At 40.3% G+C, this 13,818-nt stretch overlaps 1 protein-coding gene across 2 annotated transcripts in view; it reads left to right on the plus strand.

Annotated features, from left to right (window-relative positions):
* The first annotated feature begins 8,343 nt into the window (after positions 1-8,343).
* Positions 8,344-13,818, plus strand: part of scarf2 (scavenger receptor class F, member 2) — a 66,229-nt gene continuing 60,754 nt past the window's right edge. The window contains exons 1-4 of one of the 2 annotated variants that reach the window (XM_048611638.1): positions 8,344-8,390; positions 8,837-9,096; positions 9,834-9,892; positions 9,994-10,095. In XM_048611638.1, coding sequence (XP_048467595.1) covers positions 8,963-9,096; positions 9,834-9,892; positions 9,994-10,095 — 295 coding nt within the window. In that variant the 5' untranslated portion in view covers positions 8,344-8,390; positions 8,837-8,962. Of the gene's footprint in view, positions 8,391-8,424; positions 8,523-8,836; positions 9,097-9,833; positions 9,893-9,993; positions 10,096-13,818 lie in introns of those variants that run through there. The other variant, XM_020516175.2, reaches the window with a different exon arrangement.

Here is a 13,818-nt window from a genome sequence, read left to right on the forward strand (position 1 = left end):
TGGTTGCACGTCGACTATGCAGGTCCTTTAACTGGTTTCAATGTTCTTAGTCATTGTACAGGGCCACTCAAAGTGGCTGGATGTGCATAGAGTTCATTCATCAAACACGGGAACGATGACAGAAAAACTGCGTGCATCTTTTCCATTACACGAACTTCTGGAAGTGTTGGTCACAGATACCAACAGGGAATTTGAGTATTTCCGAAAGTTGAATGGGATTCAACATATAAGGATGGCTCCATACCATCCATCATTTAATGGTCTGGCAGAAAGACCATTCCAAACTTTGAAGGCGGTCTTAAAGAAACAACTTACAGCTTCACTAGATATCAAACTGTTCCAGTTCCTATTTGATTATAGGACTACCCCTCATGCAGGGATAGCTCCAGCAGAGTTGCTAATGGGGAGAAGACTCTGCACCAGGTTAAAACTGATCTTCCCGGACATGGGTGGAGGGGGGAGTGAGCCGGGCAGGGGTCGTGGTGCTGGTGGTGACACAGTATCAGGAATGCCTATGTCAGATGCCAGACTCTGCCAAGTGTGAGAAAGAGTTTACTGCAGGGGAAGGAACCACGGGAATGGTCCTGCACGCCTAAGAGGGATGGTCAATGTGAGGTCAGCACCAGAGATGCATGAAGTTTGTGTTAGTGCAACGGTCCTGAACAAGCACGTGGACTATATGGAAGCTTCAAACTTGCAAATGGTGTGAGAGCAAAACGTGCCCTGCTCATCAAAACAGTTGGAAAGGCTGTCAGAATCCATGGGTTCTCTCTCTCCATCAAGTGTTGAAGACACATCTGAATCTGAGATGGACACAGCACATCTCACCGCATCGATATCTTTACTGCTGAAAGAAGAAAATGAATTTCCCGCAAGACACTCTGGGCACAAGAGGTGAGCTCCTGTGTATCACACACCAGCCGTATCCAACGCAGAATTGGAGGAACCTGATTCAGTGCTAAAATGCCCCAGGAGGTACTAAAGAAAAAGGACTGGCCTATGTCATTGGATGCAGAGAGGGAGGGATACGGTGATTGTAACAAGATCAGCCAGGTGGACCTCATAGAATGAGGTCCCTGATTGGAGAGATAACAGCCCTAATCAGGGAGCCCTGGCTAACAGATAGAAAGAGGAGTGTCAGATATCCTGTTCACTCTCAGAGCTGGCTCTGAGGGAGCTGAACCAGTGTCAAGGGCTCTCCACATGTAAATAAAGGGTGGCTTGGTGAAAGGGTACTGGCCTGTGTAGAGTTATTTTAGTGAGCAGAGGGCCAGGATTGTGTACCTCACTTGTGCACCTGGCAGAGAAAGAGAGAGAGAGATCATAAGGGCCTAAGGGCAACTTAGAGCTTAAAATATTGCTCCACTGTGCTGCTACATGCAGCTCATACACTAAAACAGCAAAAGAAAACCAAGGGTGTTACACTTGAGTTTTGCAATGGGGCTACACTGGGGAATCAGAGACCTGCTTGAAGTCATAGACTCATAGAACATTAGAGTCATACAGCACATAAACAGATTCTTTGGTCCAACTCGTCCATGCTGACCAGGTTTTCTAACTGAACCAGCCCCATTTGCCTGCTTTTGGCCCAAATCCCTCTAAAACATTCTTATTCATGTACCTGTCCAAACGTCTTTTAAGTGTTGTAATTGTACTCATCTCCACCACTTCCTTTGGCAGTTAATTCCACATATGCAGCATCCTCTGGGTGAAAAAGTTGCCCCTCAGGTCCCTTTTAAATCTTTCCCCTCTCAGCTTAAACCTATGCCCTCTGGTTTTGGACTCCCCTAGCCTGGGAAAAGACTTTGCCACATTTCCAAAAGATAAAAATAAACAGCCAATGTTCCCCTGAAAATTTTGATGTACTATGTCTCTAGTGAGAGCAAGTGAGTTATTGAACACTCGTAATGTGAGATGGAGCACACCATACTTTTGCAGTTTCTCAGCCACCTAAAAGCAGTCCAGTCTCATTTGGGGTTTCTCATACCTTATTTCCTGTTCCCTGTTTTGTTCTCTGAAAGTTTATTTGGAATGAATCCTTTGTTTGTTCATTCAAATTTAAATTTCCCTCTTGCAATTTGCAGGCCAACTTACTGGAAATGAACAGCAGCAGGAAATGAATAGAATGCTTATTTCCATTCAAAATTACCCTTTCCTTTATAGATGCAGGACAAGAAGGAGATTTTATAGCCTGGATCAGAAACAGCTGTGACTGTGTGAGAATTACTTATTTCCGCCTTACTTCCAAGGCAGAAGCAGCACAGCATATACTTTGCTCATTGCTGTTTGTGAATTACACTGAGGTTTTATTAAGGTTATTGAATGTTAAATTGTATTGCAAAATAAGGCAACCATTTGTTTCTGGCAGGAGTCTCAGTTTGCCCAACTGAAGGCCTGACGTGGAACAGAGGTAACAATAGAACAGCAAGTTTGGCACATTATTTGGAATGAAATGCTGCCTCACTTGCTGCTGAGAATCCACTGGAGGATCTCTGCTGAAAGGACAGCAAATTACTCAGCACAGTGATCTACTGCCTCTGCTAGGAATTGCTGAGCCACTGACCACCAGGACACTTACAGCCAGTGAAACCAATGTCAGCTGATAAGCGGACAAATGATTAATATTTGCCAAGACCAAACAATAACAAAAAAGCATTAAAATGTCGGTAAGAGGCAGCAAATTGATTGTAAGGTTAGACTAATTCCATTATTGCCAGGTGATAGTGTTATTCTGAGAAGTAATGTTGGACTAGAGCCAGTTGATGGATAGTTAAGTGTCAACTTAAAAGCTATGACTTTATGGTATTTGTAATTATGGCTAAAAAGAGAAGTCTGTTGTGTTGCTGTTTTTTCCCTCTTCAGTCTTGAGAGCAGGCACAAGAATGCAAAAGCCTGGATAAAACCAAACAGCATCCAAAATATGAACTGTTAAAATGAGTTCCTCGAAGTCTCATTCTGAAGATGTCTACTAGGCAGGATTCAGAGATACCTAACCCACTGGAATCAGGATTGTAAAACGAAACTTGTTTTTAACGTCTAGGCAGCCCTTTTGCAGAATACTGCTTTCCTGCTTGAAGACCAAACAGAACAATGTTGACCTCTAGTGAGAAGTGTTTGCATGAAATAGGAAATCTGGTTTTAACATGAAAACTGATGACTATTTTACTTTTGGTTACAATTATGGTTTTGCTTTAGTATAAATTCCTTTAAAACTTAGGTTGGTATGTTTTTCATTTTTAGAGTTTTCAGGGATAATAACCGTTATTTTTATTTAATTAGTGCTGAAGCTTTCCATATTAAACCTCCCAAGTTTCTACTTAATGAATTTAAGTAGCAGCTGCATAGGTAAACATAATTTGGATTTTGGCAATAATTATGGCATAGCATGTTACTATACTACCTGGGAATTAATGCTGCCTACTCAATAATAATTCCTGTTGAATAGAGGATGCCAAATCAAATGGATTTGCTCTGGTATGTCAGAAAGTATTGTTTCTAGTTTACTTCTGTTTCCCTGAAAGTATCTTAAGCATACATCAGAGGTGCTGTCTGAGAAATTTCTTTGAGGCTGACGATTTCGAATTTAGCATTCTAATGCTCATAGATTACAGACACTTGGGATTATCATCACTGGTCTTCAATACACTCCCTGTATGGCCTTGATGTTACAGTGACATGAATTGCATGCAGAAGCTGAGATCTGTACAACTTCAACATGGCCTCCAAGAATTTCAACACCTCTGATTGACATATTAACGCAGTATTTTATTTGCATTACTTATTATTGTCTCACATCGTTTACTGCTTGAGGTTTTCACAGAAGCTGCCACCTATGTGCCAATAGTTTATGCCATTCTATTCAAGCTAGAAGTCATGCACTGAGACTTCCAAAAGACTTTTGATTAAATATCATCTAAGAGATTTGTTGACAAACTAAAACCAGTTAAGAATGTGGGCAGTAATTGGCTAATGAAAACAACAAGTATAATTGGGTTAGGGAGTTAGATCACAATGGGAAGGAAGGTTTTATGTATTGCCAGAGTGCTTTAGCTGTTGCTGTTGTTCCCGTTACAAATGAATGTACTGTAACTACAATCACAATGCAATGTTGTGACATTTTCAGATGGAACTAAACTAATGGGCACAGGGATTATGAACTCAAGAGGAGTAAACAAAAATCTTGTAAAGAGCATGCAACAGGCTTGCACTATTATTAATCAGTGGCAAATGAAATTCTGTTCACACAGTTTGATGTAGACTGTAAATTTGAAATAAAAAAGACACATGAACTTCATAGGTGAAACAGTACAGCCAAAAGCAAAGCTGAGAACCTAGAGGACTCATTTCTCTCACTACAACTATGGAACTCAAGAAGATGAACTACAGGAACTAGGGGCTAATATTTACATTTTAGGGAGTGGAACTGTAGACCAAACAAGGGCATATTTAACACTGATAAAAGATCATAGTGGTTCAATGTGTCCAGTTCTGACATCCTGTGCACTGTCATTCATACCCCATTGTTTTGGTTACTAAAACAAATCCATCTGACTCTCTCTCAAACTTGCTGAAACAAGTCACCTCTTCTTCCATCCTGTCTCACATATTCACCATGCACTACATGAAACAGTTAAATCTATGCCATTTTTGCATCCCTGTTTATACATTTTCTGAACACATTAAGAATTGACTTCATCTAGTTTATTTATCTTTCTAGTAAACTTCTAGGGGCCCTATGCTACCTTTACTGCACCATAATATTCCTAGCACCTTAACATCCAGGTAGCTGAATTCCTAGTATTAATCTGATTCCTTTCTCTACATCTCTCTCCATGATGATGTCAATCATTGCGACATGATGAACAGGATTCATTACAGCCCTGACTCTTATGTTTAACTGTAACACGTAACATCTTGTTTGACTTCACTATTGATGTTTCAAGAAGCTGTCCATTTGTACTTATATCCCTCTCCTGTATTATGCTCTATGAATCTACCAGATTGATAGTATATTCTGCCTTTTGGTTTCCATTTCACAGTCTCACTCATTTGCATTTTTTCACACTTAATAAAATTTGTTGCTTATTACTTCAGTTTATCAGGAGACCACTGTATGTCGTGTGTAGTCCTTCTAATATTGTATCAAAAATACACTTATGGAATTTTGCAACTGTCCCTTAGCCGTGATAAACTAATCATCTTCTTCTATTGGAAGGCTTCTTTCCTTTAACTCAATTACGACCTGCTGAACCAATTTCTAACCCATTGCATTAATTCCCCACTGCATCTATTTCCTCTGCCATCAATTCTCAAAACCTATGAAAGCTTAGCTGTGTTTGATGAGGTGTAATTGAAATTTTAATGGAAATTGAACACCATCGCTAAACAAGTATGAAAAAATAATTTTATGTTTGTGAAATTTTGTCAAATGCCTCTATTCTGATTAGTGAGCTTTCTTAAAAAAAATCTTTTTTTTTCAATTTTTAAAATATTTTATCTTGTGCATACCCCAATCTTTATTTTGATGCCTGTGAGAATTCTTAAGTGATTGGCTGCTTGGAAAGCTTGAAGCTGAGGATTCCCATTAACTGTATCTATAATCAAATGAACACTGAGGAAATTAACATTCATACAATAGGAATGACTAGATCTCTTGGGGGAGTTTTCTTTAGGGTCAGTGGTGAGAGCTGTTGCTTTTCCACTTGTTTAAGAAGGCCAGGCCAATGGTTACTGAGATCTCCTTATCCACAAGTCCCCTATATTCTCAGGCATTAATATTTTCAACAGAACTTAAGTCCCTAACAGTTCTGTGTTGCAGCAGGTGTTACCATAAGCATTCTGCCTTCCATCATTATGAGGCATAATAGTGACTAGAATTTATGCTCAGCCAATTTGATGATGCCAGTACTGCTTTAACATGAAGGCATGCAAAATTTTCAGTGGAACACATGATCACATACAGAGAATAACCAAAAAGGATTAATGGAATACTGCCCTAAAATAATAGAATACAATGGTGAAGAAGTTAAGCTACAGCTGTACAAAGTCTTGGCTTGACCACAAGTGAAATACTGTGAGTAGTTCTTGCATTACGTCCTAAGAAGTATATGTTGGTCGTGGAGGGACTGGAGTAGAATATTTCCTGGATACCAATGGTTAAAATACGAGGAGCGATTACACAAAATATGGTTGGCTTGTCTGGAATGTAAAAGGTGTTTTTTTTAAGATAAAACCTTTTGATATGTTTAGGGGAACAGATTGATCAGATGTGGGGAAGTAATTTCTACTGGGGAGCACAGGATGAGGGGTTATAATCAGATCCTTTGAGGATGAAATTAGAAAGCACTTTTGGATCCAAACAATGGTGAAAGTTTAGAATTCTCCTGTGCAGTAATCAAGTGGTGGTAAACCAATTGTAAGCTCAAAATCTAAGATTGACACAGTTTTAGTTACAAAAGGGATATGGCAGAGATTTGGTTTGGATTTAGGTTGTGATCTCATTGAATGGTGAAACAGGCTTGAGGTGTTAAAGATCCTGCTAAATGTTCCTATATTCCAAAGCATGGCTAGGTGGAAGTGAGTTTTGCTAGAAGATTTTGCTAGAGATGAGGGTAACATAGGTGGAGGTGTGTATTTGATTGAACAGATGAATGACAGTCAAATAATATAATTCAGACTCTCATTGTTGGGGGAAATAATGTATGCGCTCATTACTGGGCATAATCAATACTCCTTTTAACCTTCAAATTCTTCTTACCAAAGTGCATGACTTCACATTTTACTGTATTTAAATATCTGCCTTTTTTTATCCACTCATTTATCCCCTTGCAGATTCCTTATGTCCTCATCATGACATGCGCTCCCAACTATTTTTGGATAATCAATAAATATGAATACATTACACTTCATCCCCTCCTCCATGTAATTAATATAGACACTAAATAATTGAGGCCTTAGGACTTATCCTTGTGGCACTCTATTTGGTTATGCATTTCAATCTGAACAATACCCATTAATCCTGGCTCTCCACTTTCTATGTGTTAACCAATCCTCAATCCATCCTAATACATTATCCCCAATAGCATGAGCTCCTCTCCTGTGCAGTAGTCTTTTGTATGGCACATTATTGGAAATTCAAATACACCACATCTACCAGTTCCCCTTTATCAACTCTGTTTGTTGTATCCACAAAGAAGTCTAGTAAATTTGTCAAACATGATTCTCCTTTCACAAAAACCATGCTGACTGTTTGCTTGTGTTAAACTTCTCTAAATGCCTTGTACTTTTTCCTTAATAATGGACTCTGGCATTTCCCCAAGGATCGATGTCAGACTAGCTTGCCTATAGTTTCTCGCATTCTGTCTCTCATCCTTCCCGAACAGAGGTATCACATTTATGGTTTTGCAATCTGCTGGAACCCTCCCAGAATCCAATAAGTTCTCAATTATTTCAAGCAATGTCTCCACTGTCATTACAGTTACTTCCTTTAAAACCTTTGGATGTAGGCCATCTGGTCCTGGCTACTCATTCATCACTGGACACTACTAGTAAAGTCAGACAGGGTTATATGTGCTTTCTTCCACATAACAGTCAGTTCCAACATGTGGTACATTTACTGCTGGGATACTTGGTCATGTTGTGATACAGATATCTGACTTTGGGAAGCAGTGTAAATTGAGTGTTAGCGATTGGGCAGTCTGTTCTGCATTTTGAAATTGGGAACAGCTTTGGGACAGACGTGAAAGAAAAGCAGAAAGTTCTGGAGAAATTCAACAAGTCCTGCAGCATCTGCGGAGAGAGAAGCAGAGTCTTTGTTCCGATTCCAGTCACTTGTACTTAGGATCAGCAGAGATGTGAAACAGGCTGCCGGCACAGCTTTTATACAACTCAAAATCTTTCCCATTTCTGGTGTAAACTCAATGTGTATACCTGATTTTACGGGGGAAAAATACATCTGAGCATCCGCAGCAGAGAAGCTGCAACCATTCATTACAGCTGGCATGGAAGTTTGATATCCTTCGGAATGTATTCCGTTTACTCTCGGGTTCTCAAACGGATCTCTGGTAATTTCCTGGTCCTGTAAGCGTTTTGGAAACGCAGGCTGATGTTGGGGTTGGAAGGTTCCTATCCAGAGCCTGCATTTATAGGTCTGGGCTGCGAGAAAGGGGGTGAGCAATTCCTTAACCCTCCTGGGAACTGTCCTGACTTCAGGAAACTGAAGCGAGGTCACGTCAATGGGCGTTTGTAAAACTTTACACACACACAAATAGACAAAATACTTGAACTGAGTGTGCGCCTGTGTGGTTTTTTTTCTCTCTCTCTTCCTAACACACACACACACACATACACAGCCTCTTTTTAAGTTTTTAAAACCCCAAGCAAGAAATAAGGTAACGAATCAGAATTCTTCCCCCTTTCCTTTGGGCTCCTCCTGCTGGAACTCCCAGACCCAACAAGCTTCTCTCTTCTCCATCCCGGCTGATTGCTGCCGCTGCTCTTTCTGTGCCAAGTTTCCCGTCCAGGTCTCGAGTAGCCGGAGGGAGGGAGGGGGGAAAATAAGTGGACATCTTCTCCCAACTCCGGGAGTGTGTGTGAAAATAATTGACTGCGGGACAATGAAGAAGCGACCGCGGAGCAGGCTTATATAGAGGAGCTGACTGCTTTGGGATAATTCAAACTAACACGAAGCATAACGGGATCTTCTTTTATTTAAAAAAAAACTTTTTTTTCTTTTAAAAAGTGCATTTTCAAGGATGGAGCTAGATCGGAGGAGGAAAGGGCTGGCGCTCTGAAACGCGTTCCCTGATGCTCGTTAACTCTAGTTTGTTTCTTTTAGCCCGGGATTGAAGCTTTTGAAGGATGTTTTACTGCAGTAGGTCCTGGGGTGACCCCCTCCACCCCCCCACAAGGGGGGACGTGTTAGAAATGTAGCCGGGGACAGAAAGCTGACTTGCTCCGAGCGATGGTGAGCCGGGCTCTCTGCGCGATGGACCCGACTCTAAGCTGCTGCTTCTGGGCTGCCGTGCTGGCTATGGCGGCTCTGAGCCGGGGTCAGGAGCTCAGTCCTAGCGGCAGGAATGTGTGCAAGACTCAGGGGTAAGAGGCGTCGGGAATTGGGCAAGGGATCTTTGTTTGGGGGGGGGGTTGGAGGAGGGAGTGGGAATTCTGATACCCTCTGAATTATCCCCAGGCTGCGGGGGAGGGAGGGGGGCAGTGGGTTGTCCATTGAGCTGTCAGTTCTCTCACCACCACCCCCCCCCCCCACCTTGGGGTGGTGGAGGTGGGGGGGATTTTGGTAAGAACTGCAACATCCTCCAAATGCATCGAGAATTACCGTCACTGCCTCAAAGTTTGCTGATGAAAGTTCGCCCTGCCCCAAAATTACACGAAATCCCTACCCCCTACCCCGCACCCCATCCTCTGAACTCACACCTGGACATAATGGCCCGGTCTGTCTCTTCCGAATAGTTCGTGCGCTTTTATTTGAATGTTTGAAATTCCCCCTTCTCCAGCCGAGGCGTCAGACTCCCGGGTCAGAGCAGGGAATGGGATCTGGGGCCGGGAGAGCTCTGAGGTCTCCCTGCAATCTCCAAAATGCTATCCCGGTCAGAAAAAGATATTATTATTTTCAAAGTCTGGAATGCGCAGGGACTTGGGGTGTGGTGTGTAAACTGGTACATCTGAATGTTCATGCGGATCTTGATTTCATTGCAAGGAAATTAGTTTGCGTCTTTGAGTTGGCGTTGTAACAGAGGGGTAAAATGAGTTATTTTACCCACGTTTTGTATAATTGACAAGACTTTCTTTTCTCTCTCACTCTCCCTCATAACAAGTTCCCCTGAAGTTGCGTGTTGTCCTGGGTGGAAACAGCAAGACAGTGACTGTCCAATAGGTCAGTAATCACTCACTCAGCCTTCCTCTGATTGTTAGTCATTTGATATGACCTATACCAGCCTGATCTCGCCCTGTGCATCTCTCTCTCTGTGTCTCTAGCTCTCTGTCAGGGAAACTTCACCTGCAAAGTGAATGAGATCTGCGTCAGACCGAACGAGTGCCGTTGTAGGCATGGATACTTCGGAGCCAATTGTGAGACCAGTGAGTAAAATCTGAAGTGATGAGTGTGGCCAAAGTGCCAGCGTTACACAATGAGTTACCCTTACCCTGCTCAGTGAATTGGAGAGTAGGAGGAGCTCATGGAAACGCAAGTTGACCTTGTGCCTCCGAAGAGTTGTCAACTGGGAAAGGAAACCAAAATAAGAAACCATTCAGTAGAGCTACACACTGAATGATCCTTACCCTGCTGACTAAACTGTAATTTTGTACAGTTATATCCTGAGGTTCTTAACCTTGTGAATAAATATGCATACACTTACACAGTGAGTGATCCTGGCCCTGCTGAATCAACTGTAATTTTGTACAATTGCATAGAGACCTTAAACCTGCTGAGTTAACTGTGAATCTTGTACAGTTATATAGAAACCCTAAAACTCCTGAATCAAATGTAGTTTTGCACAGTTACAGCAGTGAGTGCTTCATGCCTTTCTGAATAAATAAGTAACCTATAAGGTTTTGTGCGTCTTAGAGGTTCTTAATGTGAGTTTATAGCTTCTTTTGATTGACATGATCTAGGTACAACCCTATTACCTAACTTGCTTCTCTGCCACATTTATTTAGTGGCTAAAGTGGTGGTTTTAATTTGTGGGTTGTACTCTGAAACATTAGTGAAACATGGAATATTAAAAACCATTTACTGTCATGCAAGAAATATTATTGAACCCTATTCTATATTTAAATGTACTATACTCAGAAGATGAAGTGAATTATAAACTTCCAGTTATCTTTGATACTGATCTCTGGCATTTCCAGGGAAGCACTTTCACCCTGGCTGTGGTGAGGGAGTATGCCTCCACTCCATGTAGTAACATGACTAAGCTGCCAGCTCACTATGTGTTCAATCGAGAGCCTGGGGTTTCCCAGACAGGTGTGGTTCAGCTCCAATATATTCATCAATGCTTTGAGTCACATTATTAGGTATAATACAGCAAACCAATAAAAGAACTGAAACTACCAGCCCGCTAATTTGACAGCTGTGTGATTTCAGGTTCTATCATGTTTACACATTAAAAAAAATTCCCTTGATTTGTGTTAATCTTGCAGATTTCATTTGTACCCAGCACATTTTGCATCAGCATCATCTCATCCAAAACTTCTCAATTATCCAGCTTCTCTTAGCTATGTGTATTAAGCTTGCTACCAATGCTAATGACAATTTGGCATAATGTTAAGTTTCTCCAAAAAATGAACTTAAGTGCATTCCATTCACATTGTGTTAAATACAGCTTCTACATTGGAATCATTGTGCTCAGATCTCCATTAATGTCTTATGGAAAGAACACCAATTTTGATTGCAGGGAAGTCTGTACATTTACACAACTGTAATTTGAACAGTTATACAGTGAGTTAACCTTGTCCCACTGAACAAACAGTCATTTTGCATAGTTACACAGTGGGTGATCCTTGCCTGCTGAATAAATCAAGACTACTGCTAGCAATTTACTGATACTTTCACAAAGCAGACAGTAGTAAAACAAGAAGTGCAGTGGAGATGGAGGATGCCACCAATAATTTTAAGGCATATTTATATTTATTATAGAACTGGGTAGATAATTTTAAAATTATATTTAATAATAATAAAAATAGAATGTTGCTCACAGGAAGGGAAGAAAAGTAATTGTCCAAACACCAGTTTTGGTTAGGGAAGAATATTATAACAGTTAAGCAGAAATGTAAAATGACCTGGGAGTCTCAATAGATTCAATCTTTCCTATATGCAGAACTGCAACTATGAAAGAAAATAGAATTTTAAGATGTATTGCTAAAATAGCAGAGTCAGACCAAAGAGTAGTTTGTCAGAGTGGACTGATGGGAGGGATGATGATGTATAGCCAGTGTTAAGGCTGTTGTTACTATTATATCCACAGAGAATCAGGACATGGGAATGGACAGTATAATAAGAAGCTGAAGCAGGTGTAGGATATACAGACATTCAAATCTATTCTGTCATTAATTAGAATGAAAAATGTAATTCCACGTCAACTCCCTGTCCAGCCTTATGGTTATATACCTTGATTCTCATAATGTTAAAGAGTCCATGACTGAATATCCACAGCCCTCTGGGTTAGAGAATTTCAAAGATTCACAAATATGAGTGAAGAATTTTCCCATTATCTCAGTTGTAAATAGTCCACCCCTTTCTCTGAGACTGTGATCCCCAGTTCCAAATTGTCAAAACAGGGGAAGTAGCCTTAAGATTCTTGTCAAATGAAGCATTCTAAGCATTTTATTTATTTGGGTGAGAACATCTCTCACTGTTCTAATCTCAAAAAGAATATAGGGCCATTCTTTTCTCACAGGACAACTCTCTCGTCAGATGAATTATTTTAATTAACCTTTATTGCACCCAATTTGCAGTATATATACATAATATATATAACATATCCTTCATCAAGTAAAGGGACCAAACCAGCATTTCCCTACATTAAACTCCATCTGCCCCTACCTTTCACTTCCAATAAACAGTTATAAATCTTTCTGTATTGCATTTGTGTCCTCTTCACCGCTTACTTTGCCACATAATCAATTATATAATCAATACAATGTTTATTATAAAATTAAAATTATTCACAGTGTTTCCACCAGTGTGACCCCACCAGTCCATTATAAAATATTAGAACATGTGAGCATAGATATAAACTTAAATTTAGGAGCAAAATCAGGAAGCACTTTTTTCACAAAAAACATCATAAAAAAATTTGTACTTGCTACTCCAAAATGCAGTGCATGTTAAGCTAAAGACAGCATTCAAGACTGAGTTCAGTAGATCATTAATAGATAATAATAATCGTAGGCAGCTCACCACCACCTTTTCAAGGGCAACTAGGGACGAGCAATCAATGCTGGGCAGCCAGTGACACCAATGACCCACGACTGAATTTTTTTCAAAAATCATAGGATATGGGACCAAGGCAAGCCAATTAGCTTGACGTACAGATCGTCTATTATGTAGCTGAGTGGTGGAGTAGATTCAAGGATCTGAATGATCTAATCCTATACCTGATGCTCTTATGCCTGGCATATTTCTAGATGTGTGTTGTGAAAACTCTGCAGAGGGTAGCCACTTGATTAAATCTAGGTATGAAGGAGTTTGCTATTAAGTAAAAATGAAGAGCTGGTTTGGTGAAATCTAGAGATCTTTCATTTCATGTATTGGTTGGTAGAGGAAAGGTTAATTCCAATAGTTACCTGAAGGTGAATCAGACCAGTAGGAGTAAAGAGCATATATTTAAATGAGTGAATAGTTAATTTAAATCACATCAAAGTACAGGTATTCCTTTACTGTTGGATAATAAAGATTTGAAATAACCTCGTATCTATTAAGAATTTACATTTTCGTAGTGCCTTTAATGTAGTGAAACATCTCAAGGCACTTCACAGGAGTTATCAATCAAAGTTTGACACTGAAACTACTTTCAGGAGATTTTAGGACAGTTGTCTAAATCATTGGTCAAAATGGAACTTTTAAAGATTATCTGAAATGAGAGGAGGGGAGATCAAAGAGGCAAAGAGAGAATTCCAGATTTCTAGGGTCTAGGTTTCTGGCAGCATAGCGAAAGAAACTGCAGCAAATAAATTAAGAGATGTAGCCTGGAGGAGTATAGGTATCTTGGAGGATTTTAGAGCTGGAGGAGGTTACAAAAATAGGGAGGATTGACATGGATAAGGAAAAAACAAGGATGTGAATTTTAAAATTAAGTTAAT

This window comes from Rhincodon typus, chromosome 24, assembly GCF_021869965.1.
Source record: "Rhincodon typus isolate 14 chromosome 24, sRhiTyp1.1, whole genome shotgun sequence".
Lineage (NCBI taxonomy): Eukaryota > Metazoa > Chordata > Chondrichthyes > Orectolobiformes > Rhincodontidae > Rhincodon > Rhincodon typus.